Raw genomic sequence first — 26,413 nt, 5'->3', positions numbered from 1 at the left:
TCTGAGTCCATAGGACGCTCAAAGCAGCTGCGCAGGTTGACTCTGTGGTTAAGAAAGCGTACGGTTTCTTGGCCATCATGAATCGTGGAATTGAATTTCGGAGCCGGGAGGTAATGTTGCGGCTATATAGGACCCTGGTCCGACCCCACTTGGAGTACTGTGCTCACTTCTGGTCGCCTCACTACAGGAATGATGTGGAAACCATAAAAAGGGTGCAGAGGAGATTTACAAGGGTTTTGCCTGGATTGGGGAGCATGAGAATAGGTTGAGAGACTCGGCCTTTTCTCCTTGAAGTGATGGAGGATGAGAGGTGACCTGATAGAGGTGTATAAGTTGATGAGAGGCATTGATCGTGTGGAGAGTCAGAGGGTTTTTTTCTCTGGGCTGAAATGGCTTCCACAAGAGGACACAGATTTTGGGTGCTGGGGAGGAGGTACAGAGGAGATGTCAGGGGTAAGTCTTTTACTCAGAGAGTGGTGAGTGCGCGGAATGCGCTGCCGGCAATGGTGGTGGAGGTGGATATGATAGGATCTTTTAAGAGACTTCTGTATGGGTACATGGAGCTTAGAAAAATAGAGGGCTATGGGTAACCCTAGTAATTTCTCAGGTATGGACATGTTCGGCACAACTTTGTGGGCCGAAGGGCCTGTATTGTGCTGCAGGTTTTCTACGTTTTATGTTTTCCTACGTTACGTGTTTGCACAATTGACAATTTAGACAGGTTAGGTAAAGATTAAGAAGAGCTCCAGAACAACAGCCACCTGTTTCAAAGCAAGTGTGCGAAACCAGTACAGCAAACACCTGTTCCGTTTCCAGAATTTCTAATTTCAGACGAATAGATCTGTTGGTCCTGTGTCGATTGAGGGTGTATTGAACTCTTCTCCTCAATGGCCAGTGGAAGCAAAGGCTGTGATTCTGTTGAAGGCCGAGACTCTTGATAAACAGGGGGTTACAGGGATGGACATGGGGGAAGGTGGAATGAAATTTTAGATCAGATCCGCAGTGATTTCATTATCTCTATCGTTGGTTTCGAGGGGCCGCGTGGTCCAGTTATGCGTATCGGTATGTTGACTGGAAAAGCTCTGACAATTTAATTAATGTAAGCTGCTATAATGACTGCATTCGAAGGGAGATATATTTTTATTTATATGGTTGAGCTGAAAACATACATTAAATTCATGAACTATTTACATCCAACATTTTGCGTTAATTGTATGCCCCAGCTGCGTCAGGGGACGGAATTTATGACTAACTCGGTGAGCTGGAGATCACGGTGTTGGACCGAGAGGCAAGCTCCCGATTGCATGTTAATCCTGTTGCAGACTCCGTGTGTCCTTCCACGACCCCTAGCCAAGTCCCCTCAGCACCACCAATGGTCTAGGGACCTCAGATGGCCATCAGTTGCCGGAGATCCTGCGGAGCCACCATTGGTCGGAAGCCGGTTGGACAACGGAGAGGGTTCGGCTGACCGGCCCTTTGACTATGACACGCACGACCTCCACATGAACTCCATCCATCGGACTCTGTGCGAACTTGAACAATTAACAAACATAATTCCTCTCAGCGACCAGCTCTCTGAATGATCCCCTGGCTTTTAGAGGAAGGGTTACCTATGGTTCACATTGTCACAGTGTTTTGTTTAGCAGGACTTAAAAACTGCACGAACGAGAGGTCTTCTGGTGTCTAATACACTGTGTGTAGACCCGGCAGGCAATTCTAGCCTACAGTCTCAAAATACTGAACAGCGAGACACTGCACTGATTAAACTCCCTAAGCCAGATCTGCCTAGATAGTTCTCCCCAAACAACTGGGATTTTGTGACCAAACTCAAGACAAGCAGCACGCTGCCCACTCCAACAACCACACAGCCGAGTGAATCCCATGATTGATTTTGTTGTCGCTCTGAAACCATATTGAACGGACTTTCAGGTGTTTTAAAATACAAGTGCTCTCCCACACCGGGATTTGATGACACGTTTGCGGTACTTTACATCACACACACAGAAACAGAAAGCCAACAGCAAAATATGGGCCCTTAGAACTACCTAGGGTTAGCGATAGTCCTCTATTTTTCTGAGCTCCATGTACCTATCCAGGAGTCTCCTAAAAAACCCTATCTTTTCCGCCTCCAGCACCGTCGCCGGAATACCATTCCACGCACTCACCACTCTCTGCTTAAAAAAAACTTACCCCTGACATCGCCTCTCTACCTACTCCCAAGCACCTTAAAACTGTGCCCACTCGTGTTAGCCACTTCAGCCCTGGGGGAAAAAGAAAGCCTCTGACGAGCCACACAATCAATGCCTCTCATCATCTTATACACCTCTATCAGATTACCTCTCATCCTCCGTGGCTCCAAGGAGGAAAGCCCAGTTCAGTCAATCGCGCTGCCCGGCTGCATTGAGACGGGTTAACGGCTGAGGTACTAATCACGTCATCCCACCCCCACCGACGCTGTCAACAAAGTGTTTACAAGCTACGTTATTCCCATTGGTGAGAAGAGATGTCAATCACTGGTTACACCCAATAGCGGAGAGGCGGTGACGGTGTTACCGCCATTGAACCGCTCTTCCATTCCCGAGTCAAACTCTCCGTCAAAGCGCAACAAACCCCAAAGTAAATGTCCGCTTTCTGATTTATTTCCATTTCCCTCCGAGGGAAGTTGGGGCGTTTGTGAAGCGTCTTCTGCAGACAGAGTCTGATGTATGGCTGAGAGGTAGGAGGAGACCACTTGGCCCATCGGCTTGATGCCGGCTCCCCGGGGAGGGAGGGATCCCGGCAGAAATGGGGGGGGGGGGGTGGAATATGGAAACGTCTGAGCCCACGGTGGTGGCGAGCAAAGGGATTCTCCACATTGAGGGGCAAACACCGGCAGAGTGTTGATTGTAAGTGGGGCCAATAGTCCGGGCTAAGTGGGGATTAGAGTGGTGTTGGCGGGGGGGGGGGGGGGGGGGCGGCAAGGATGGACGGGCCCGGGATCTTATTGACTGACAGGACGGGCTGCAGGGGCCGAGTGGCCTTTTACTGGTCTTGATGTCTGTGTGTTTAAAGAGAAGGAATAACCAGACTGAAGGATTTCCGAGTGGGTGTTGTAGGGACCGGTGCTTGGAGCCCAGTTGTTTCCAAACTGTGTCAAGAATTTTGACTGACGGACCAAATTCAACATTTCTAAGTTCGTTATTGTCACAAAATGTATATTTATAAATTTATCACGTTACAAAACTCTATATTTATATATTGGTAATGATATAAAACGATATTTTATATGATATTAACAGAGATTCCGTGTGTTATCTGAACGTACTTGCCTGTGACGCTGCTACAAATCAGCGTTTCTCTGTAGCTGTACCTTCCCCTACTTGTGCACTTGAGAAAATTTCAGTTAGATTTGAGTAGTGATGATCATCTTAACACCTCGGTAGGTCAAATGGAAATAGACAGTACACTGTTAAATGCAAGACTCTTAACAGTGTTGATGAACAGAGGGATCTTGGAGTCCAAGTTCATCGTTCCCTGAAAGTAGCTACACAGATTGACACGGTGGTTAAGAAGGCAAATGGCATGGTTGTCTTTTTTAGTCAAAATATTGTATTCAAACTTCAGAAAACTCCAGTTAGACCACATCTGGAGAATTTCATACAGTTCTGGTCGCCCCATTCTGGGAAGGATGTCGGTGCTCTGGAGAGGGCGCAGAAGAGAAGTTGACACGGATATTGCCCGGATGAGAGGGCATGAGCTTGTAATGAGAGGTTGGACAAACCTGGGTTGTTTTCTCTGGAGCCGTGCAGGCTGAGATGAGACTTGATAGACATCTATAAGATTATGAGAGGCATAGATAGAGTAGATAGACAATATATTTTTACAGTGGTGGCAATGTCTAAAACCAGAGGCCATGCGTTTAAGGTGAGAGAGAGAATAGTTTGAAAGGAGATGTGAGGTGCAAGTGTTTCATACACAGAGAGTGGTGGGTCGCTGGAATGTGCTGCCTGGGGTGGTGGTAGGTCAGACACATCGGAGACTTTTCAGAGACGTTTTGATAGCCACACGAATATGAGGAAAACGGAAGAATATGCACATTTTGTAGTCAGAGTGGATTTGATTCGTTAACAATTTGATAGCAAATGTAATTAATTGAGCTATCATTGTGGGCCGAAGGGCCTGTTCCTGTGCTGTACTGTTCTATGTTCCGTGTCTATTGTCGAGAGATTTCAGCGTAACGGAGGTAAAAAGAGTGAGTGGGAACAACGGGTCAGCTGGAGCCTAACATGGGGAATGTGAGATCACCCACTTCTGTAGGAGAAACAAAAACACTGAGTGTGATTAAACGGTGAGGGTCTGAGGCGCTGTGAGTAGGGAGGGAGGTCACAAGTACATCGTATTGATTGTAAGACTCATTGGTATAAGACTGAAAATGACTTTAACAATTATTTGCGTTTTGTTGAGATTGTACTTGGAATATAGAGTAAAATGCTGCTCCATATACTAACACGGGTTATACAGACCAAGGAACAAACGGCCGGAGAAAGTCAGTGGGTCGGGCAGCATCTGTGGAGGGAAATGGGCCGTCAACATTTTGAGCTGAGACTCACACTCTGGACTGAGAGTAGATGGGAAATAGTCAGAGAAAACAGGAGAGGGGTGGGGATGGAGCAAGAGCTGGGGAGTGAGAGGTGGATCCAGGAGAGGGGGGAGGTGGAAAGGCGGAAATAGTGACAGAGGTCCGCAGATGCGTGGAGACCGAAGGGATCGAGTGAATGAGGATTGGGACGAAACGTGGCTGAGGTGGGACAGCAGCCATCATCCTGTTGATGGTTCGAGACGCCGAATGGACACCTCCTGCTGTTTGGCTCTTGATGTTTCAATGTCCCTGTCCAGTGACCCCGGGGGAATGTGAATTGATATTAGTGTTTGTAAACATAGAAATGGTTTGAATGAAACCTGCGCAATTGTTTTTTGGGTCTGAATTGTCTGTTGGACAGTAATGGGAATCGAGCCTCTGTCTCTCTGGCCCAGGAGGTGCAGGGATAGGACGGCGAAGATACAGAGAGAAAAAATAAAAATGTAGCTGATGTTAATTTGAAATGTGGAGAATGTGGCAGGTGGATCAGGCAGTGTTTGAGGATCGAGGAGCAGAGTCACGGGTTTAAATGAGAAACCCTGCACCCATCACATGATCTGTTTCCCTCTCCCTTTTTTACCGCAGATCGGCAGCATCGGCAGGATTGTTTCTGAGGCTCTGCCCCCGCTCTATGACGCCCGGCAACCCAGGCTGGGTAATAATTTCCACACCATTAAAATGAGGAATCTGTTGATTATTGTCATATATAGAGGTTCACTGAAAATCTAGTCATGCTTACCATCCGCACACATCAATTCATTAAACAGTACATTGAGGTGATAGAAGGTAAAACAATAACATTGTTAGAAAACATTATGGGTCCAGAGAAAGCGCAGTGCAGAGAGTGTCAGGTCACTTCAAGTAACACAGTGTGGTCAGCTGTCCATCTGATCACACTGGTCATATTCAGTTCTCTTATAACAACAGAATGGAAACTATCCTTGAGCCTGGTGGTTTCAGGTTTTTTCAGCTTCTCCCCGATGGGGAACGGGTGAGAAGTGAGAATGTCCCAGGTTGTGGGTATCTTTGAGTACACGGCCTGCTTAACTGCGGCAGTGGGAAGTGTAGACAGAGTCCATGGAGGGGAGGTTGGTTTCTACGATGTGCTCAGCTCTGTCTACAGCTCTCCGCAGTTCCTTGCAGTCATGGGCAGGGCAGTAGCCAGACGAAGGTGTGAAGTATCCGGATGGGATAATTTCCATGGTACGTTGATAACATTTGGTTAGGGGAGAAGGGGATATGCCAAATTTCCTGTTGTTCTATCGAGGTCATTTTAGAATCCTTTATATAGTAGTATCTACTATTAATTCAGTATCTGTTTATTGCTGCAGGACCATCCGTGATCGTCCTTGATCCCTTCTCCCATCTGGTTCCATCTCCTCATCCACTGCCCATGTTGTTCAACCTGTGTCCCCCTCTAATTTTACCGCAGATCTGCAGCATCTGCGGGTTTCATTTCGAGCACCCCCCCCCGCCCCCCCCCCCCCACAGCACATTCTCACTGTTTCTGGATGAGCGGCAGTTTCCTTTCCATTCTGTGTTGGGATAGTCTGCCGGGGTCGGGATTGGGAGAGCACTCTCACCCCCTGGGGCACTGAGCTGAGGGAAGGACCACCAGCACAGGTCGAATTAAACGCAGCATGAGGCAGGGTAAAAGGAGCCATTACAACTTTAATTTGATTTTTACGGAATGCTGCCGCGAGTTACTCTTGGTCCTAATTAAATTCAGCATATGATGTAGAGCTTTGTTATTCGCTTTTTCGTTTATTTTTGGTGAGCCATTATTCAGTAACAGCCCACGAAAGAGTGTTGCATGTTGTTTTGTTTTGTTTTGTTTTGTTTTTTGTGGCTGCCTGATCTCTGCCCCTCAGTGAAGAGACAAGTGACCTCAGGAGCAGATGTAACAGATTGACAGTGAGGTGGGGAGAGGGGGCGGTGGGATGGATGTTGTGAACATTGGCTGTAGGAACTGTATTGGAATGAAGAGAAAATTATTGAATACGGGCATTGCATTTCTTCAAAATATCTTCAGGATTTCACAAGCATCTTGCGAACAGTCGGTGTTTGTGCATCATTCAAAATCCAAAAGAGAAATTACTGGAAATTCTGGGAGACCTCCAGCCTCCCAGATAACCACATCTGCACCAGTTGCACCAAACTGCAACTCCTCAGAGAATGAGATAAGGAACTGGAGCTGCAGCTCGATGTCATTTGCCTCATACAGGATACTGAGGAAGTTCAAAGTAAAAATTATCAGAGTACCTTTAAAACCATCATCCCCTCAAAACTAATCATTAAACACCACGACCTGACCTCAATACCTCCTTGTACAATTGGATCCTGGATTTCCTCACTTGTAGACCCCACTCAGTTCAGATTGGCAAAAACATCTCCTCCACAATCTCCATCAGTACAGGAGTACCACATGGATGTGTAATTAGTCTCCTGATCTACTCGATTGAAACCTGTGACTGTATGGCTAAGTACAGCTCCACAACCATATATCAGTTTGCTGATGACACCACTGCTGTGGACTGTATCAAAGAGGGTGGTGAATCAGCATACAAGAGAGAGACTGAAAACTTGACTGAGTGGTGTGATAATAACAACCTCTCACTCAATATGAATAAGTCCGCAAAAAAACTGATTGTAGAATTCAGGAGAGGGAAGCCAGAGGAACTTGAGCTAGTAATCATTGGAAGATCAGAGTTGGAGGGGGTCAGTAGCTTGAAATTCTTGGGGGGTCACTCTCAGAGGTCCTCTCCTGGACCCATCATATAAATATAATTGTGAAAAAAGTACGACAGCGCCTCTACTTCCTCAGGAGTCTGTGGAGATTCAGTACGTCATCAAAAACCATAAGACCATTAGACCATAAGACAAAGAAGCAGAAGTCGGCCATTCGGCCAATCGAGTCTGCTCTGCCATTTCATCATGAGCTCATCCACTCTCCCATTTAGTCCCACTCCCACGCCTTCTCACCATAACCTTTGATGCCCTGGTTACTCAGACACCTATCAATCTCTGCCTTAAATACAGCCAATGACTTGGCCTCCACTGCTGCCCATGGCAACAAATTCCATAGATTCAACACCTTCTGGCTAACAAAAAAATCTTCGCATTTCTGTTCTGAATGGGCGTCCTTCAATCCTTAAGTCATGCCCTCTCGTACTAGACTCCCCCATCATGGGAAACAACTTTGTCACATCCACTCTGTCCATGCCTTTCAACATTCAAAATGTTTCTATGAGGTCTCCCCTCATTCTTCAAAACTCCAAGGCATACAGTCCAAGAGCGGACAAACGTTCCTCATATGTTAACCCTCTCATTCCCGGAATCATTCTAGTGAAACTTTTCTGTACCATCTCCAACGTCAGCACATCCTTTCTTAAATAAGGAGACCAAAACTGCCCACAGTACTCCAAGTGAGGTCTCACCAGCGCCTTATAGAGCCTCAACATCACATCCCTGCTCCTATACTCTATTCCTCTAGAAATGAATGCCAACATTGCATTCGCCTTCTTCACTACCGACTCAACCTGGAGGTTAACTTTAAGGGTATCCTGTACGAGAACTCCCAAGTCCCGTTTCATCGCAGAACTTTGAATTCTCTCCCCATTTAAATAATAGTCTGCCCGTTTATTTCTTCTGCTAAAGGGCATAACCATGCACTTTCCAACATTGTATTTCATTTGCCCTTCTTTGCCCATCCTTCCAATCTATCCAATTCTCTCTGCAGACTCTCCGATTCCTCAGCACTACCGGCGCCTCTACCTATTTTCTTATCGTCAGCAAACTTAGCCACAAAGCCAACTATTCCATAATCCAAATCGTTGATGTGCAATGTAAAAAGATGCGGCCCCAACACGGACCGCTGTGGAACACCACTGGTAACCGGCAGCCAACCAGAATAGGATCCCTTTATTCCCACTCTCTGTTTCCTGCTAATCAGCCAACGCTCTATCCACGTGTGTAACTTTCCCGTAATTCCATGGGCTCTTATCTTGTTAAGTAGCCTCATGTGTGGCTCCTTGTCAAAGGCCTTCTGAAAATCCAAATATACAACATCCATTGCATCTCCCTTGTCTAGCCTACTTGTAATTTCCTCAAAAAAGTGTAATAGGTTTGTCAGGCAGGATTTTCCTTTAAGGAATCCATGCTGAGCTCTGCCTATCTTGTCATATGCCTCCAGGTACTCTATAACCTCATCCTTGACAATCGACTCCAACAACTTCTCAACCACCGATGTCAAGCTAACAGATTTATAATTTCCTTTTTGCTTCCTTGCCCCCTTCTTAAGTAGCAGAGTGACATTTGCAATCTTCCACTCCTCTGGAACCAAGCCAGAAAGTATCGACTTTTGTAAGGTCATCGCTAATACCTCCACAATCACCACAACTACTTCCGTCAGAACACGAGGGTGCATTCCATCTGGTCCGGGAGATTTATCTACCTTTAGCCTATTCAGCTTCCTGAGTACTTTCTCTGTCGTAATTGTGACTGCGCACACTTCTCTTCCCTGCCACCCTTGGGTGTCGGTATACTGCTGATGTCTTCCTCAGTGAAGACTGTTGCAAAATACTCGTTCAGTTCCTCTGCCATCTCCTTATCCCCCATTACAATTTCTCCACCATCATTTTCTATCGGTCCTATGTCTACTCTCACCTGTCTTTTACTCTTTATATACTTGAAAAAGCTTTTAGTATCCTCTTTGATATTATTTGCTAGCTTCCTTTCATAGTTCATCTTTTCCCTCTTAATGACCTTCTTAGTTTCCTTTTGTAAGCTTTTAAAAACTTCCCTATCCCCTGTCTTCCCACTAAGTTTTGCTTCCTTGAATGCCTTCTCCTGTGCTTTAACGTTGGCTTTAACTTCTCTTGTCAGCCACGGTTGCATCCTTTTTTCCATTCGAAAATGTCTTCTTTTTTGGAATATACCTGTCTTGCACCTTCCTCACTTCCCGCATAAACTCCAACCACTGCTGTTCTGCCGTCCTTACCGCCAGTGTCCCTTTCCAGTCAACTTTGGCCAGTTCCTCTCTCATGTCACTATAATTTCCTTTACTCCACTGAAATACTGACACATCAGATTTCGGCTTCTCCTTTTTCAAATTTCACAGTGAACTCAATCACGTTATGATCACTGCCTCCTAAGGGTTCCCTCACCTCAATCACTCTAATCACCTCCGGTTCATTACACAGTACCCAATCCAGTACAGCCGATCCCCTAGTGGGCTCAACAACAAGCTGTTCTAAAAAGCCATCTCACAGACATTCTACAAATTCTCTCTCTTGAGATCCAGTGCCGACCTGATTTTCCCAATCTACTCGCATGTTAAAATCCCCCACAATTATCATAACACTGCCCTTCTGACAAGCCTTTTCTATTTCCTGTTGTAATTTGTAGTCCACATTACTGCAGCTGTTTGGAGGCCTATAAATAACTACCATTAGGATCCTTTTACCCCTGCTATTTCTTAACTCAATCCATAAACATTCTGCACCTTCTGATCCTATATCACCTCTTTCTAATGATTTAATATCATTTCTTACCAATACAGCCACACCTCCCCCTCTGCCTACCTTCCTATCCTTCCAATACACAGTGTATCCTTGGACGTTCAGCTCTCAGAGACATGCATCCTTTAACTATGTCTCACTGATGGCCACAGTATCATACCTGCCAATCTGTAACTGTATGAAAAGATCATCCACCTTATTCCTTATGCTGCGTGCATTTAAGTATAACAGCATAAGACCAGTATTTGGTACTTTTCGCTTTGATTTCACTGCAACTTTATTGCACTACAGCTCATCCCAATGGCTACAAATTTGCCCCATCACCAGTCTGTCTTTCCTGACATCTTTACTGCTCACTATCTTAGATTTATTTCTTATTTCCCCTTCCTCCGCTCTATCATTCCGGTTCCCAACCCCCGCCAAATTAGTTTAAACCCTCCCTAACAGCTCTATTAAACTTTCCCGCCAGGATATTGGTCCCCTTCGGGTTCAGGTGCAACCTGTCCTTTTTGAAAAGGTCATACTTCCCCCAGAAGAGATCCCAATGATCCAAGAATCTGAAGCCCTGCCCCCTGCACCAGTCTCTCAGCCGCGCATTCATCTGCCTGATCCGACTATTCTTGCCCTCGCTAGCACGTGGCACAGGTAGCAATCCCGAGATTACTATCCTGGAGGTCCTGCTTCTCAGCTTCCTTCCTAACTCCCAGAAATCTCTCTTCAGGACTTCCTCCCTTGTCCAATCTATGTCATTGGCACCAACATGTACCAAGACAACTGGCTGCTCACCCTCTCCCTTTAGAATATTCAGGACCCGATCCGAGACATCCTGTACCCTGGCACCTGGGAGGCAACACACCACGCAGTTATCTCTATCAGGCTCACAATATCTCCTGTCCGTTCTTCTGACTGTGGAATCCCCTACGACAACCGCATTTCTGTTCTCCCTCCTTCCCTCCTGCACAACAGCGCCAGGCTCAGTGCCAGAGACCCGGTCACCCTGGGCGTCCCCGTCAGATCCTCCCCCTCAACAGCATCTAGAACAAGATCTTTGTTGGCAAACGTTGGCAAACCTCTGCAGATGTGTGATGGAAGGTCTGATGACTGGCTGCATTATAGACTGGTCGGGGAACACCAATGCCTTTGAGCAGAAAATCCTACAAAAGTTAGTGGGCTTGGCCAATATGTCACGGGTCTTAACCATTGAACACATCTAGATGAAATGTTGCTGTAAAAAGGCAGCATCTATCATCAAAGATCCTCACTGCCCAGGCAATACATTTTTCTCACTGCTGCCATCAGCTACAAAGTACAGGTGTCTCAAGATGCATACCACCAGGTTCCCGAACAGTTACTATCCTACACACATTTGGATGTGAATGTACAAGGCTTGATCAGTAAGTTCACAGATGACACAAAATTAGTAGATGGTGCTCACAGTGAAGATTATCGTAGCTTATAGGGGATCTGAATGGCAGAGGAATGGTAAATAAATTGTAAAGCCAACACAAGCAGCAACGGTTGCATACAGAGGCTGGTGATAATGTGGAGGGAAGTGCCAGAGGAAGTGGATGAGGCAGGCACAATTGTATAATTCCAGAAGCAGTTGGGATGTGTAGGTGGAGTGAAGAGGCCAGGAGGGAAATGGGCCAAACACAGGAAATTGGGACCATCTCTGTGGGCACTGTGGTTGTCATTGTCCCATTGTGCTGAAGGGTCGGTGTCTGCGCTCTGTTGCTCTGTGATTCTGTCAGTAGGATGCACCAGATATCACTGCACAGACATACAGATGTGGTGTGGGAGTTGATGTTAAAAGGGAATGTTTGCTCCCTAAGCGAACTGCTGCTCTGATACAGGGGATGTAGATACTCTCATATTTGCAAAGTAATCCTACTCTCTCTGACTCACTGTCTGCTTGTTGTGTGTAATTCAGGGCATCGCCAGCAGGTGGAGCTGTCCTGCACCGCGACCAAAGTGTAAACAAGACGACAACAATCAACAATCGTCAGTCAGAATCAGAATGGCTACAGGTATGTTCACTGGGATCTTTATCATTAAACCTCTGCCCTATGGTGCACAATACTTCAGATGACGAAACTTACATAGGCGCTAACAGGGCAGAGAAAAGTTTCATCAAGCAGTGTCATTGATGCCACTGGTAAAGCGGCTTTGTGTAATCGATCAGTCCAACAGTTCCAGCGCAGGGACCTGACACCAGTAATGGTCGAATCACTCCGCTCACCAGGCAAAGCTTCACCTGAGTGAAAGGAGCCAGAAACCCTGAATCCGGTGGTTGAGAGTCAAACATACAGGAATGCGACAGCGGTGTTGTGTTGTTTGTTATGTAAAAGTCCAGGTTCAGGGTTTGTTGCACACCAGGGCCTGTTTAGAGGTGACAGACATCTCCAACTTTCATTTACACAATTCAGAGCCAGATGATTGGAGCATTTCAGGGATTTCAGAGATTGTGTGATAACACAACATTGCAGGTTTTGGAAGGGTAGCTATCAACTCCCGCCTGGTTTTCATGACTGCTGTGCGAAGGAGATGAGGCTGAGGTGTGTTTCTGAAATCTGTTTTCTGTAGCCGAGCGAGAATAGCTGAGAATCAGGATGTAGCTCGTTGTAGATAAATGTGTGGTCTGCTTCGATGTTTTAATACCCCAATGAATGACAGGTCTGTGGACAAATGGTGAACGTGGGTCTCTCAAAAAAAAAGTTTAAGGAGCTTCAATGGCACAGGAAATATAAAACAACAGGAGACAAACATGGAATCAAAGAAAGCTATCGGGACAATGCAATGTCATTGGTGATTAGGATTAATGTGATTCAGACGGCGTTTCCAGAGGGGAACTAAAGCGGATAACACAGAAAATGATATAGGAACTCAGCATATCAGGCAACATCTATGAAGGAAGATGATTTTCTCTGAGACAGAATATGTTCTCATCCGATTAAATATTTTGTAATTGAATATTCAATCTGCAATCTCTCCAGTACTAATATAACCTTCCTGTAGTATTGTTACCAGAACGCACACGCTATTCCACCTGGTCCAACAAACAGTTTATAACCTTGTCACAAGATCTTTCTGCGCCTGTATTCTGTGCTGCAGCTAATGACGGTAAACATGCTGTCAACCCCACACATTGTTTACCCGTAATCTTTGGAGTATTAAAAGTTCAAAGTTCATTGCGAATTTATAATCAAAGTACATTGTGAATTTATAATCAAAGTACATGTATGTCACCGTAAAAAAAAAAACACTGAGATTCATTTTCTTGCGGGCGAAACAGCCGACTGGATATGGAGCTGGCAAGCTGGAAGGAATCAGATGGTTAATAATAGAGGGCTAGTCAGTTTGGAGGCTTGTAACTGTGGTGTGGGTGGGTATTGGGTCCACTGTTTGTTCTTTCAATTAAAGACTTCGTGGATAAAATTAATGTCGTTCGATAGTTTGTGGATGACGTCAAACTTGGTGGTATAGTGGGGTTATGTAAACTCACAAGGAGACTGAGTCGAACATGGAAAGTGCTCCAAGGAATGCGTTCACTTTGTAAAGTTAAACCAGGGCAGGAGTTGTATTGTAAATTGTAAGGCCCTGAACATTGTTGTAGAACGAGGGGAACCAAGGGTACAGATGCACGATTCCCTGGAGCAGTTCATACACGTAGATAGGGCACAGAATGGATGTCATTATGATGGAAAGGGTACAGAAAAGATTCCTCCAAGGGACAGGACAGTGTGCGTCTTAAGGGAAAGGTCAGTCTGTGAACCAGGGGACTGGACAGTGTGCGTATCAAGGCAATGGTCAGTCTGTGACCCAGGAGACAGGATACTGTATGTCAAAGTGTAAGGCGAGTATGTGGGGCATCCAAGGTTATGGGAAGAAGGCCGAGAAATATGATTGAGGAGGAGAAAAAAGATCAGCCATGATTGAATGGCAGAGCAGATTCGATGGGCCAAATGGCCTAAGTATGTTCCTATATCTTATGGTCTTATTGTAGCCACCCTTTGTGAATCCTTGTTTTGCTGAGCTCTAAATCACTCCAGTATAACTTGTAATTCATCATTTATTTCAGGCGGGAAATTAAATCGGCTGAGGAAAGCACTCAAGAGGTTTTCACGAGGCGGTTCATCGAATGAAGATGATTGGGACACCGGAAACAATGCACCAAAGCAGGGTCAGATTGAGAACAATGTCTCAGTTGAATGCGGTCCGGCCGCAGAGGAGGGAGAGCAAAGTCAGCCCAGAGACAGTGACGTCAGAGACACTGATCAGGACCCTAAAACCGGCACAAGTGAGGCGACTGTCTGTCAGCCCAGAGACAGTGACGTCAGAGACACTGATCAGGACCCTGGAACCGGTACAAGTGAGGCGACTGTCTGTCAGCCCAGAGACAGTGACGTCAGAGACACTGATCAGGACCCTGGAACCAGCACAAGTGAGGCGACTGTCTGTCAGCCCAGAGACAGTGACGTCAGAGACACAGAGCAGGACCCTGGAACCAGTACAAGTGAGGCGACTGTCTGTCAGTCCAGAGACGCTGCTCAGGATCCTGGCACCGGCACAAGTAAGTCGACTGCCTCGTTAAATACAGAATTGTCAAGCCAACAGCAAGGAATCAGTGAGTAAAATCTGAGGGTGATGTGTTCACAGAATGTGGCAGGGAGGAGGGTAAATGTGAGGCCTTGTTGGAGGGATGGTCAGGGGAGAGGGGAAATGTGTGGCTGTGGTACATGTGGTGTAGTGGGGCACCCGTTATCCCACTACAGGAAATCTATTACCTCTTCCGAGGATTTCCAGGATGTGCATTAGAGGAAATGCAGCTGTCCAGATAAAAGAGCATTTCTGGGATATGAATTCAGGGAAATGTTTTCGCCAGGATGCTGAGAGCATCTCTGGGAAGCGACTCTCATTGACAGCCCCAACATTTATTCCAATCCTAAATTGAAAGAGGTGAGTGGGTGGGGTGGGAGGGCTTGGTTTCTGGTAAAGTGGTCCTTATGGTAAAATAATTCCAAGAGCATTGTTGGGTAGGTTTTTGAGGCCACTTTTGGAGAGGGGGACATATATGGCTGATACCAGTGTGGTTCCTTGTGGATAATCACTGGTCAAAGATCGTCAGCCAGGTTAAGCCTCATTACCAACTGTCTGCTATGAAGAAGAAAACTATGAATCCAAAAGGCCATTTCACCACAGTTCCCAAGCATGTTAATTTTCTGTATGAGACTCCGATGTGGGACCTTGTCAAACACCCGACTAATATCCAAGTAGACAATATCCACTGTGTAACTTCATTTGTCACCTCCTGGAAGTACTCCATCCAGTTAGCAAAACACTACTTCCCCCACCCAAAGCCTTGTTTGCTGAACCCTAACCCACCGCAAAACTCTCTCTTTCATACTCCCGTGGGGCAGAGGATATCAAAGGCTGAATGGAAGTACCGCCAGCCAAAAGGACATCTCTAATTCTGCATTTTATAAGACTATTGAATGGTCACTATTCAATGTTCTTATTAGCTCTTAATAATAATGAGACAATTTTATATTTAAAATTGTAACATTGTGCATGTCATATCTAATAACCACTCACTTAGCGAACCACAATATACTTACAGAAGAGCAGAAAGAATACTGTTAATGTATGAACAGATTTAAGAAACAATTGGTAATATATTATCTAATTCTGTATCAAGTCTTGGGGAAAGCAGAAATCTTTAAATTTTATATTGTCTATCAACAACCATTTGATTCTGTCCCTCATTCACGGTTAAAAGAACTTCCTAATATATACACCTGATACTTAGAACATCTGAAGCATTGGCAGACAGTAATCACCCTATTAACAACCTCAAAGGAACAACTACTGTTTTCAAAATAAATGGAGGCATTTTCCAGAGCAAAACACAACGCCTGCTATGGTTTAGTCTAGCCTTAAATCCGCTCTCTAATTTACTGAATCGGACAAAAATCGGATATTAAAGCAGGGGAAAAAAAAACAAATGAAGTATACCTTGACACATCTACTGTACAGAATGATTTGAAATTATTCACTCTTGCATCAGTAAAGCTAAAACAATTAATTCAAATAATGGAACTGATGTCCAAAGATTTAAACGTGAGCTTTAGACTAGAAAAGTACAGAACATTAAAAATTACAAAAAATATTGTAGAGCTTATAGCGTATGACAAAGCATCAGCATTCAATACAACAGATGGATGGATATGAAACATGACGATACTAAGGATATCAACAAACAAAGAAAATTGATCATCATGTGATAAAGAGAACTGTTTCAACAGAATTTCCTTCAAAGCTTAAGAAAATCTGCTAAACTGAGCTGAATAGTAACAATATAACAAAGGCAATAAACATGTTCGCTCTGCCTATATTAACGTATTCTTTTGGCATAATATCTTGGTCTGAAACCGATCTGGAAAACTTACTTAAAAAAAAGGACTGAAATAACACTCCAGTGCACTTAAATTAACACTACCTACCACAGTATGAGGAAGAGGATTAACAGACATAAACAAAAATACGCAACAGTCAGGTAAAACTTCTCAGAATTAGAAACAGGCTTACTATCACAGATATATGTCGTGAGATTTATTGGCATTTATTTATATATAATTTTATACTATAGATAAATAGTATACACATCCCGCATGTCTAGTCCTATTTAGTAGATGACACTTTGGCAGCAATTACAGGCTTGACTTGTGCGGATAGGTCTCTATCAGCTTTGTGCATCTGGACACTGCAATTTTTCCCCATTCTTTCCAAAACTGCTAAAGCTCTGTCAAATTGCGTGGGAATCGTTAGTGAACAGAACATTTCAAGTCCAGCCAAAAATTTTCAGTTGGATTGAGGTCTGGACCCTTACTTAGCCTCCCCAGGACATTAACTTTGTTGTTTTTAAGCTCTTCCTATATAGCTTTGACTTTACGCTTGGGGTTATTTTGCTGCTGAAAAAATCTTTTCCCAAGTCGCAGTTCTCCTGCAGACTACCTCAGATTTTCTTCCAGGATTTCCCTGTTTTTTGCTACATTTATTTTACCCTCTACCTTCACAAGCCTTCCAGGGCCTTCTACTTGTGCAATGTCCCCACATCATGATGCTTCATGGTAGGAATCTTGTGATTTTGACGATGTGCACCTCCTGACTGCAAGGGGGATAGATGGGGCTGAATTTGTCAGGGGTGTTCAAGAGGGATTCCTGACACAGTATGTGGACCGGCCGACGAGAGGACAGGTCATACTGGATCTAGTTCTCGGTAATGAACCTGGTCAGGTGGCAGATATCTTGGTGGGGGAGCATTTTGGTGAGAGTGACCACAACTCCCTTAGCTTCAGCATAGCTATGGAAAAGAATAAAAACAGACAAAATGGGAAAGTGCTTAACTGGGGAAGGGCTAAATATGAAGGGATGAGGCAGGAACTAGCAAGAGTAATTTGGAAACAGATGTGAAACAGGGTGAAAGCAGAGAAGTAATGTGGAGGAAGTTTAGGGACAACTTGTGCTGGGTTCAGGATAGGTTTGTCCCACTGAGACAAGGGAAAAAAGGCAGGAAAATGGAACCGTGGCTGACGAAACACATTAGACAACGCGTCAAGAGGAAGAGGGAAGCATATGTTAGATATAAGAAGCAGGAAGCAGGAGGGGCTCATGAGAAATATAGGGTAGCCAGGAAGGAGTTTAAGAAAGGACTTAGGAGAGCTCGAAAGGGGCATGAGAAGGCCTTGGCACGTAGGATTAAGGAGAACCCCAAGGCGTGCTGTGTATGTGAAGAACAAAAGGATGACAAGAATGAAGGTGGGGCCGCTAAAGGACAAAGAAGGCAACATGTGCCTGGAGGCGGAGGAGGGAGGGGAGGTCCTAAATGAATACTTTGCTTCAGTATTCCCAAGTGAAAAATACCTTGATCAGGGTGAGGTCAAATAGAACAGGCCTGTGCGCTGGGCAATGTCGACATTAAGGAAGAAGAAATGTTGGATCTTGTTAAAAACATCAAGATCGCTAAGTCCCCAGGGCCGGACGTGATATACCCCAGGTTGCTGTGGGAAGTGAGAGAAGAGATCGCTGGAACAGTAACTATCATCTTTGAATCCTCTTTGGCTGCAGGGGAGGTGCCAGAGGATTGGAGAATGGCAAATGTAGTTCTCTTGTTTAAAAAAAGGTAATAGGGAGAAACCTGGGAACTATAGACCAGTGAGTCTTACGTCGGTGGTCTGCAAACTATTGGAAAGGATTCTTAATGATAGGATCTACGAGCACTTGGAGAAGTACAGTCTACTCAAGGATAGTCAACATGACTTTGTGAAGGGAAGGTCGTGCCTCACGAGCTTAATGGAGTTTTTTGAAGAGGTAACAAAAGAAATTGATGAGGGTAGGGCGGTAGATGTGCACTACATGGATTTTGGCAAGGCATCTGACAAGGTCCTTCACGAGAGACTCATCCAGAAAGTCATGAGGCATGGGATCAGTGGAACTTTGGCTGTTTGGATAAAAAAGGGGCTTGCAAGGAAGAAAGCAGAGGGTAGTTGTGGAAGGAAAGTATTCTGCCTGGAGGTCGGTGACTAGTGGAGTGCTGCAAGGATCTGTCCTGGGACCCCTGCTCTTTGTGATTTTCATAAATGACCGGGATGAAGAGGCAGAAGGATGGGTGAGTAAGTTTGCGGATGACACGAAGATTGGAGAAGTGGCAGGAGCTGTAGGTTGTCGAAGGTCACATGAGTATACAGACAGGATGCAGAGTGGAGCAGAAAAGTGGCAGATGGAGTTCAAACCTGATAAGTGTGAGGTGATGTATGTTGGAAGGACAAACCAGAAGATTGAGTACAGGGTTAATGGTCGGTTAAGTAAGAGTGTGGATGAACAGGGGGACCTTGGGGTTCAAATCCATACATCACTCATGGTTGCTATACTGGTTGATAGGACAGTTAAGAAGGCCTGTGGGAAGCTAGGCTTCATTAATAGGGGGATTGAGTTCAAGAGTAGAGAGGTCATGTTGTAACTCTACAAATCTCTGGTGAGACCACAGTGAGAGTATTGTGTACAGTTCTGGTCACCTCATTAGAGGAAGGATGTGGAAGCTATGGAGAGGGTGCAGAGGAAATTTACCAGGTTGTTGCCTCGATTGGAAAACACGTCTATGAGGCAAGGTTAGCAGAGCTGGGACTTTTCTCTTTGGAGCATGGAAGGATCAGAGGGGACTTGATAGAGGTCTACAAGATTATGAGAGGCATAGATAGGGTGGATAGTCAGTACTTGCTTCCCAGGGCACGAATTGCAAACACCGGAGGTCATATGTACAAAGTTAAGGGAGGGAAGTTTAGGGGAGACATCAGGGGTAAGTTTTTTACACAGAGGGTTGTGGGTGCCTGGATTGACTTGCCAGGGATGGTGGTGGAGGTTAAAACATTAGGGATATTTAAGAGCATCTTGAATAGGCATATGGATGGAAGAAAAATAGAGGGTTACGGAGTAGTCTGGGTTTAGTACACTTTTTTTAGGAATATATGAGGGCCGGAAGTCCTGTACTGTGCTGTAGTATTCTAGTCTCTAGTGTGGTGTTTTGCTTACACCAAATATAGCATTTAGACTGAGCGCCAATAAGCTCAATTTTGAGTTAATCAGACCTTCGAACTTCAGGGTCTCCCAGATGCCTTCTGGCAAACTCTGGCCGAAATTTCATGTGAGTTTTCTCTTTTCAACAGTGCGTTTGTGTTTGCCACTCTCCCATAAATCTGTGACTGGTGAAGCGCCCGGGCAACAGTTATTGTCTGCGCAGTCTCTACAATCCCAGCAACTGAAGCTTGTAAATCCTCACGAGTTGTCATAGGTCTCTTGGTGGCCTCCCTCACCCGTCCTCTTATTGCACTGTTGCTCAGTTTCTGAGGACAGTTCCTCCAGGCAGATTTACAGCTGTGCCATTTTCTTTCCATTTCTTGATGATTGACTTAACTGTACTGCAAGGGATATTCAGTGACTTGGACATTTTCTTATATCTATCTCCTGACTTAAGCTTTTCAATAACCTTTTTGCGGAGCTGCTTGGTGTGTTCTTTTGTTTTCGGGTTTTTTTTTTTTTTGCCAGGATACTGACTCAGCAGCAGTTGGACCTTCCAGATACAGGTGTATTTTACTACAATCGGTTGAAACAACTTGACTGCACACAGGTGTCCAAAAACAGATCTTATTTAACTAATCATGTGACTTATAAAACCAATTGGCTGCAACAGTGTTGATTTGGTGTCACATTAAAAGAGGATGAATATTTATACAATCAATTATTTTGTGTTTTATATTTGGAATTGAGTTAGATCACTTTAAATAGATGTTTTCACATTGACTTACGTAAGTATTTTATGTTGATCATTGTCAGAAAAGACACATTAAATCAAATGTCATTGAACGTTGTGAAACAATAAAACATGAAAAGAGAGAACATAGAAATCTACAGCACATTACAGGTCCTTTAGCCAGCAATGTTGTGCTGACCATGTAACCTACTCTAGAAAATGTCCAGTATTGTCCTACAGTATAATCCTCTATTTTTCTAAGGTCTGTATACGTATCTAAGAGTCTCTGAAAGGACCCTATTGTGTTCGCATCTACTATCTTGCTGGGAATGCATTCCATGCACCCACCTGTATCTGCATGATATCCCTCTGTACCTAATTCCAAGCACCTTAAAATATGACCCCTCGTGCTAGCCATTTCAGAACTTGGATAAAGCCTCTGTCTATCTACAAGATCAATGCCCCTCATCATCTTATACACCTCTATGAGGTCACCTCTCATCATCCATCGCTCCAAGAAGAAAAGGTCAATTTCACTCACCGTACTCTCATAAGGCACACTCTCCAATCCAGGCAACTGCCTTGTAAATCTCCTCTGCATTCTCTCTACGGTGTCCACATCTTTCCTGTAGTGAGGTGACCAAAACTGAACACAGTATCCAAGTGAGGTCTAACTATGGTCTTATATGGCTTTAAGCATCATGTGGATAGTCAGAGGCTTTTTTTTCCCCAGGGCTGAAATGGCTAACACGGGAGGCCACAATTTTAAGGTGCTTGGATGTAGGTACAGAGGAGATGTCAGGGGTAAGTTTTTTTTTACACACAGTGGTGAGTGCGTGGAATAGTCTGCTAGCGACGGTGGTGGACACGGATACGATAGGGTTTTTTAAGAGTCTCCTGGATAGGGACATGGAGCTTGGAAATATAGAGTGCTGTGGGTAACCCCGGGGAATATTTAAAGTAAGTACATGTACGCACAGCATTCTAGGCCGAAGGGCCTGTATTATGCTGTAGGGTTTCTGTGTTTCTGTTTCTGTCTCACAGGTCTCGAAATCAATCCCACAGCTGATGAAAGCACTCACACCATACGCCTTCTGAACAACACTGTCAACCTCCACAGCAGCTTTGAGTGTCTTATGGACACAAACCCCAAGATCCCTCTGATCCGCCACACTGCCAAGAGTCTGACCATTAATACTATATTCTGTCTTGAAATTTGATACCCCTGGTCACCGTTCTGAATGCAGAATTCGAACCATCTACAACTATCTTTTGCCTTCTGTGAGCAGCCAATTCTGGATCCACAAAGCAACGTCTATTGGATCCCATGCCTCATTACTTTCTGAAGGAGCCTTGCCTGGGGAACCTTGTCAAATGCCTTCCTGAAATCCATAGGCGCCACATCCGCTGCTCTACCTTCATCAAAGTGTTTTGTTGCGTCCTCAAATAGTTCAATCAGGTCCGTAAAGCATGACCTGCCCTTGATAAAGCGAAGTTGACAATCCCTAATCAGATTATTTGTTTCCAAATGCTCATAAATCCTGCCTCTCAGAATCTTCTTTAACAACTTGCCCATCACTGAAGTAAGATTCACTGCTCTATAATTTACTGGGTTATCTCTAGACTCTTCCTTGTACAAGGGAACAATATTTGCAAACCTCCAATTCGCTAGTATTTTCCCCATCATATTGATAATGGAAAGATCATCATCAGAGGCTGAGCAATCTCCTTCCTTGCTTCCCATGGTAGCCTGGGGTATATCTCTTACAGTCCTGCGACATATCTAACTTAATACATTTCACAAGCTCCAGCACATACACTTTCTTAATGCCTATACACTCAAATACCTCAGAATATTCCGCAGGATGTGGAATTCTCCTCAGGACGGAGGAGAAGATGGCGGCGTGACGCAGCGTGCGCGGCCTCTGCGGTGAATGATATCTGTATGTGTTAAGTAGGGTACCGTGAACAATTCTGATTTGATGGAGACACGTGAAAACACGGCGGAACATCTGGAGAAACTTCTGAAACGTCCACTTCGCTGCCGCTGTAACTGTGTGGTCCGGAATCTCCGGAGGTGAAGGCCTCCTGACTTTCCCAATCCACTTTCATATTAAAATCCCCCATAATTATCTTGACATTTTCCTTCTGACACGCGTTTTCTATTTCCAGCTGCAACTTGTAGTCCACATCCCGGCTGCTGTTTGGAGGCCTGTATATAACTGCTATTAGTGTCTTTTTACCCTTGCCATTTCTTCATTCCACCCACAAGGATTCTGCCTCTTCAGATCCTATGTCCCTTCTTTCTATTGTTTTGATATTGTTACTTACCACCAGGGCCACGCCACCTCCTTTACCTACCTTCCTTTCTTTCCTATACACTGTGTATCCTTGGATATTCAGCTCCCAATCACATCCATCATTTAGTCATGACTCGGTGATGGCCACAATGTCATATCTTTTAACCTGCAGCTGTGCAGCAAGGTTATCCACTTTATTTCTAATGCTGCGTGTATTTAAGTACCGTACATTTAGATCAGTATCTGCTGCCGATTTTGCTATATTTCTATTCTGCAGCAAATTATCCTGTACATTTACCGGCCTGTCCTTCTTGCCATCTTTGCTGCACAGTATTTTTGACTTATTTCTATTTTCCTCTTCCTCGATCCTAACAGATTGGTTTCCTTCCCCTTGCCGACTTAGTTTAAACCCTCCCTAAGAGCTATATTAAACAATCCCGCCAGGATATTACTGCCTTTTGAGTTCAGGTGTAATCCATCTTTTTTTGTATAAGTCATACCTTCCCCAAAATACATCCCAATGATTCAAGAATTTGAAGCCCTGCCCCCTGCACCCGTTACTTAGCCACACATTCAGCTGCTTAATTCTGCTATTCTTAGCATCATTAGCGTGCAGCTCAGGCAGCAATCCTGATATTATTACTCGGGAGGTCCGACTTTTCAATTTTCTTCCTAGCTCCCAGTAACCTTTCTTCAGGACCTCCTGTCTTTTTCTGTCTATGTCATTGGTACCAACATGTACCAACATGTACCATGGCCCTCTCTCCTCAGAATACTCTGGACTCGATCTGAGACATCCCGTGCCTTGGCACCAGAGAGGCAACACAGAATCCGGGTATCCTTGTCCGGCTCGCAGAATCTCTTGTCCATCCCCCTTATGACGGAATCCCCTATAACTACCGTATTTCTTCTTGCTCTCTTGATTTCGGCACTGGGCAGAATGCCAGAGTCTCGTTCACTGTGGTCCTCCTCTGTCAGGTCTGCCTCTTCAACAGTATCCAAAACAATATATCGATTTCTGAGGGGGACTGTCACAGGGGTGCTATCCACTACCTCTGTATAGGTAGTACCTATCAGCTCCTCACTTTCCCTAATTAGCCAAAGGTCATCAATTTCCATCTCCAGCTCCTTAACACGGTCCTTCAGGAGCCTCATCTCAGTGCACCTGGTGCACATGTATCCTTGGGGGAGGCTGCGGGTCTCCCAGGGTCCCCAACCTGGCACTCCAAGCACAACACTAATGCTAGATGCATACCTCTAATGCTACTGTTTGTATTAAATACCAGAAAACTGTAACTTACTCCGTTACTGTGAGACTCAACGGTCGAAGTCCGTTGAGCCAAAACCCTTTCACTCTGCACCCTCTCACTCCGCAGCCCGCTCCGACACTGCCCGCAGGATATAGCGGTTTTCTTTTTGAACTGTTCGCGCTCAACCGGCTGACGTCACCCGCCTGCGCAGTCTGGCCTCTCTCCTACTCCGGGAAATAAAATGTCTTCTCGCTGGAAATCCTTAGCCTCATACCGCTGTCTTCTTGATCCGAAGAGAAAATTATGGTATTGCTTTGCACTGCTGTAACTATGTGTTATAATTATATGGTCTTGTCAGCGTTAGTCTTTGGTTTGTCCTTTTTTTGTGTGATATCATCTGGAGCAACATGTATCATTTCTTAGTGCATGATTTCTAAATGACAATAAACGAGGACTGAGTGTCTTCATAATCTAAGGTAATCTAATAATCTAATATTTAAAATAACCTACAGATTGAGAAACATCTGTTGAGAATGTAGCGTGAATTCTAACAAAATCAACTTGACATTGCTGGCAACCCCCAATGATATGTTATACTTGCATGACGTTCCCTCAACTCCAATGATAATTATTACAAAAGTCGATGATATGTTATTATTATTATTTAGGTGCCTTACCGTTCGGCATGGGCGATCATGTCTCTCCATCCATCACGGTCTCTGACCCTCCGAATTGTAGTTGTTGCCTCCCTTGTTTCTAACCATGATGTTAATCCAACTATAATTTTCATTCTCTGTCTGCCTCTGCTTCTTCTTCCTTCCAGCTTTCCAGTTGTACCTAAATGTTCTAATGTCTCTCTTCGCATGAAGAGTCCAAAGAACTTTGATGGTTGTTTTCTGAGTTTTTTAAAAGTAATGTACGTCTTTTTTTCGTTCTTTGCAGAACTTCTTCGTTGGTTATCCTGTCCGTATATGATATGCATCGCATTCTTCTGAGGAACCACATCTCTGCTGCATTGATTCTTTTTTCCATTGCATTTGTGATGGTCCATGAATCGCAGCCATACATCAATATAGGGAGAATGTAGCAGCTGTCAGTTCTAAGGCGGATGTCAATCATTATTTTCTTGTTCGTTAGGATGTTTCTTATTTCTGTAAATGCTGTTCGTGCCATTGCTATTCTTGCTTTTATGTCTGTTTCACATTTGCCATCAGATGTTACCCATGATCCAAGGTACTTGAAGTTGTGAACTTGTTTCAGGATTTCGTTTACCAATACGATCCCACAGTTTGGATATCAGCTTTCTTTGATATTACCATTACTTCAGCTTTCTTTTTGTTTAAGGTTAGGCCAAGTCTTTCGCTCTCTGTGTTGATGGTAGATGCTAGTTTCTTTAAATTTACTTCACTGTTTGCTATCAGTACTGTATGATCCGCATAGCGGAGGTTGTTGATATTGTATCCTCTTATGCTTATTCCAGGTAGGTCTTGTATGGTTCTCATGATGATTTCACTGTACAGGGAGAACAGCTCTGGTGATAGAACACAACCCTGTCTGACTCCTCGCTTTATTGGCTGATATTCACCAATCTCGTTGTCTATCTGTATGGCTGCACTTTGTTGCCAGTAATTCTTAGATCTTTTCCGTCGATATTAACATCTTTAAGCATTTTCATGATGACCTGGAGTTTCACTGTGTGAAAGGCTTTTGTGTAGTCAATGAAACAGAAGTATAGGTCTTGAAGTCTAGGTCTTAATTTTTCTACACCAAAATCTTCTAGCGCTTCATGCAGTTTTACCAGAAAGTTATCTGGACACGATAATTTTCCCTTTCACATTTTCTTCATAGTATGTTCCACTTCTTCTTTCAGTATTGGCAACAACAGTGATATGTATCCGATCCTTTATTAGCAATTAGCAAACATACAATCGCGAAGCAATGGAACTGAAGTGTAGCCAAGTGTCAGTTCAGCGTATTTGAATGGATAATAATAAAATATATGACATCGGTCAGTTCCTAGCTGTGTATCGCATGGAACACAGCACAAATATGTAACTAATTCCCTCCGCGTTTACCAAACCCCGGCTGATGCGGATCATAAAAAAAAGCATCATAAATACACAATGCAGATAGAGAACAGATACATGACTCCGACACACAGGCTCAGCTCCGATACATGGTCTTCCACCTGAAATATTAACATACCCTCTGTCTTGTTGAATAATTCCAGCATTTTGTTTTATTTATTTAATCAACAATCAACAATCTCCTCCCTCAGTTCCCGCAGCAGCTTGGGGTATAATTCATCCAGTCCCGGCGACTTATCAAACTTAAAGACTTTCAAAAGCTCGAGCACATCCTCTTTCTTCAAGTCTATACACTCAAGCATTTCAGTCCGCTGTAAGTCACGCCCACAATTTCCA

The 26,413-nt window shown here is 44.4% G+C and overlaps 1 protein-coding gene across 1 annotated transcript in view; it reads left to right on the top strand.

The window, feature by feature from the left end:
* Window positions 1-26,413, top strand: part of LOC140207438 (uncharacterized) — a 125,200-nt gene that overhangs the window by 1,538 nt on the left and 97,249 nt on the right. Inside the window, exons 2-3 of the mRNA XM_072275961.1 lie at window positions 12,068-12,164; window positions 14,216-14,761. Of these exons, the coding sequence (XP_072132062.1) occupies window positions 12,155-12,164; window positions 14,216-14,761 (556 nt within the window). The 5' untranslated portion in view covers window positions 12,068-12,154. The remainder of the gene's footprint in view (window positions 1-12,067; window positions 12,165-14,215; window positions 14,762-26,413) is intronic.

Source organism: Mobula birostris, chromosome 13, assembly GCF_030028105.1.
Source record: "Mobula birostris isolate sMobBir1 chromosome 13, sMobBir1.hap1, whole genome shotgun sequence".
Taxonomy (NCBI): domain Eukaryota; kingdom Metazoa; phylum Chordata; class Chondrichthyes; order Myliobatiformes; family Myliobatidae; genus Mobula; species Mobula birostris.
This window is presented reverse-complemented; position numbering and strand designations above follow the sequence as displayed.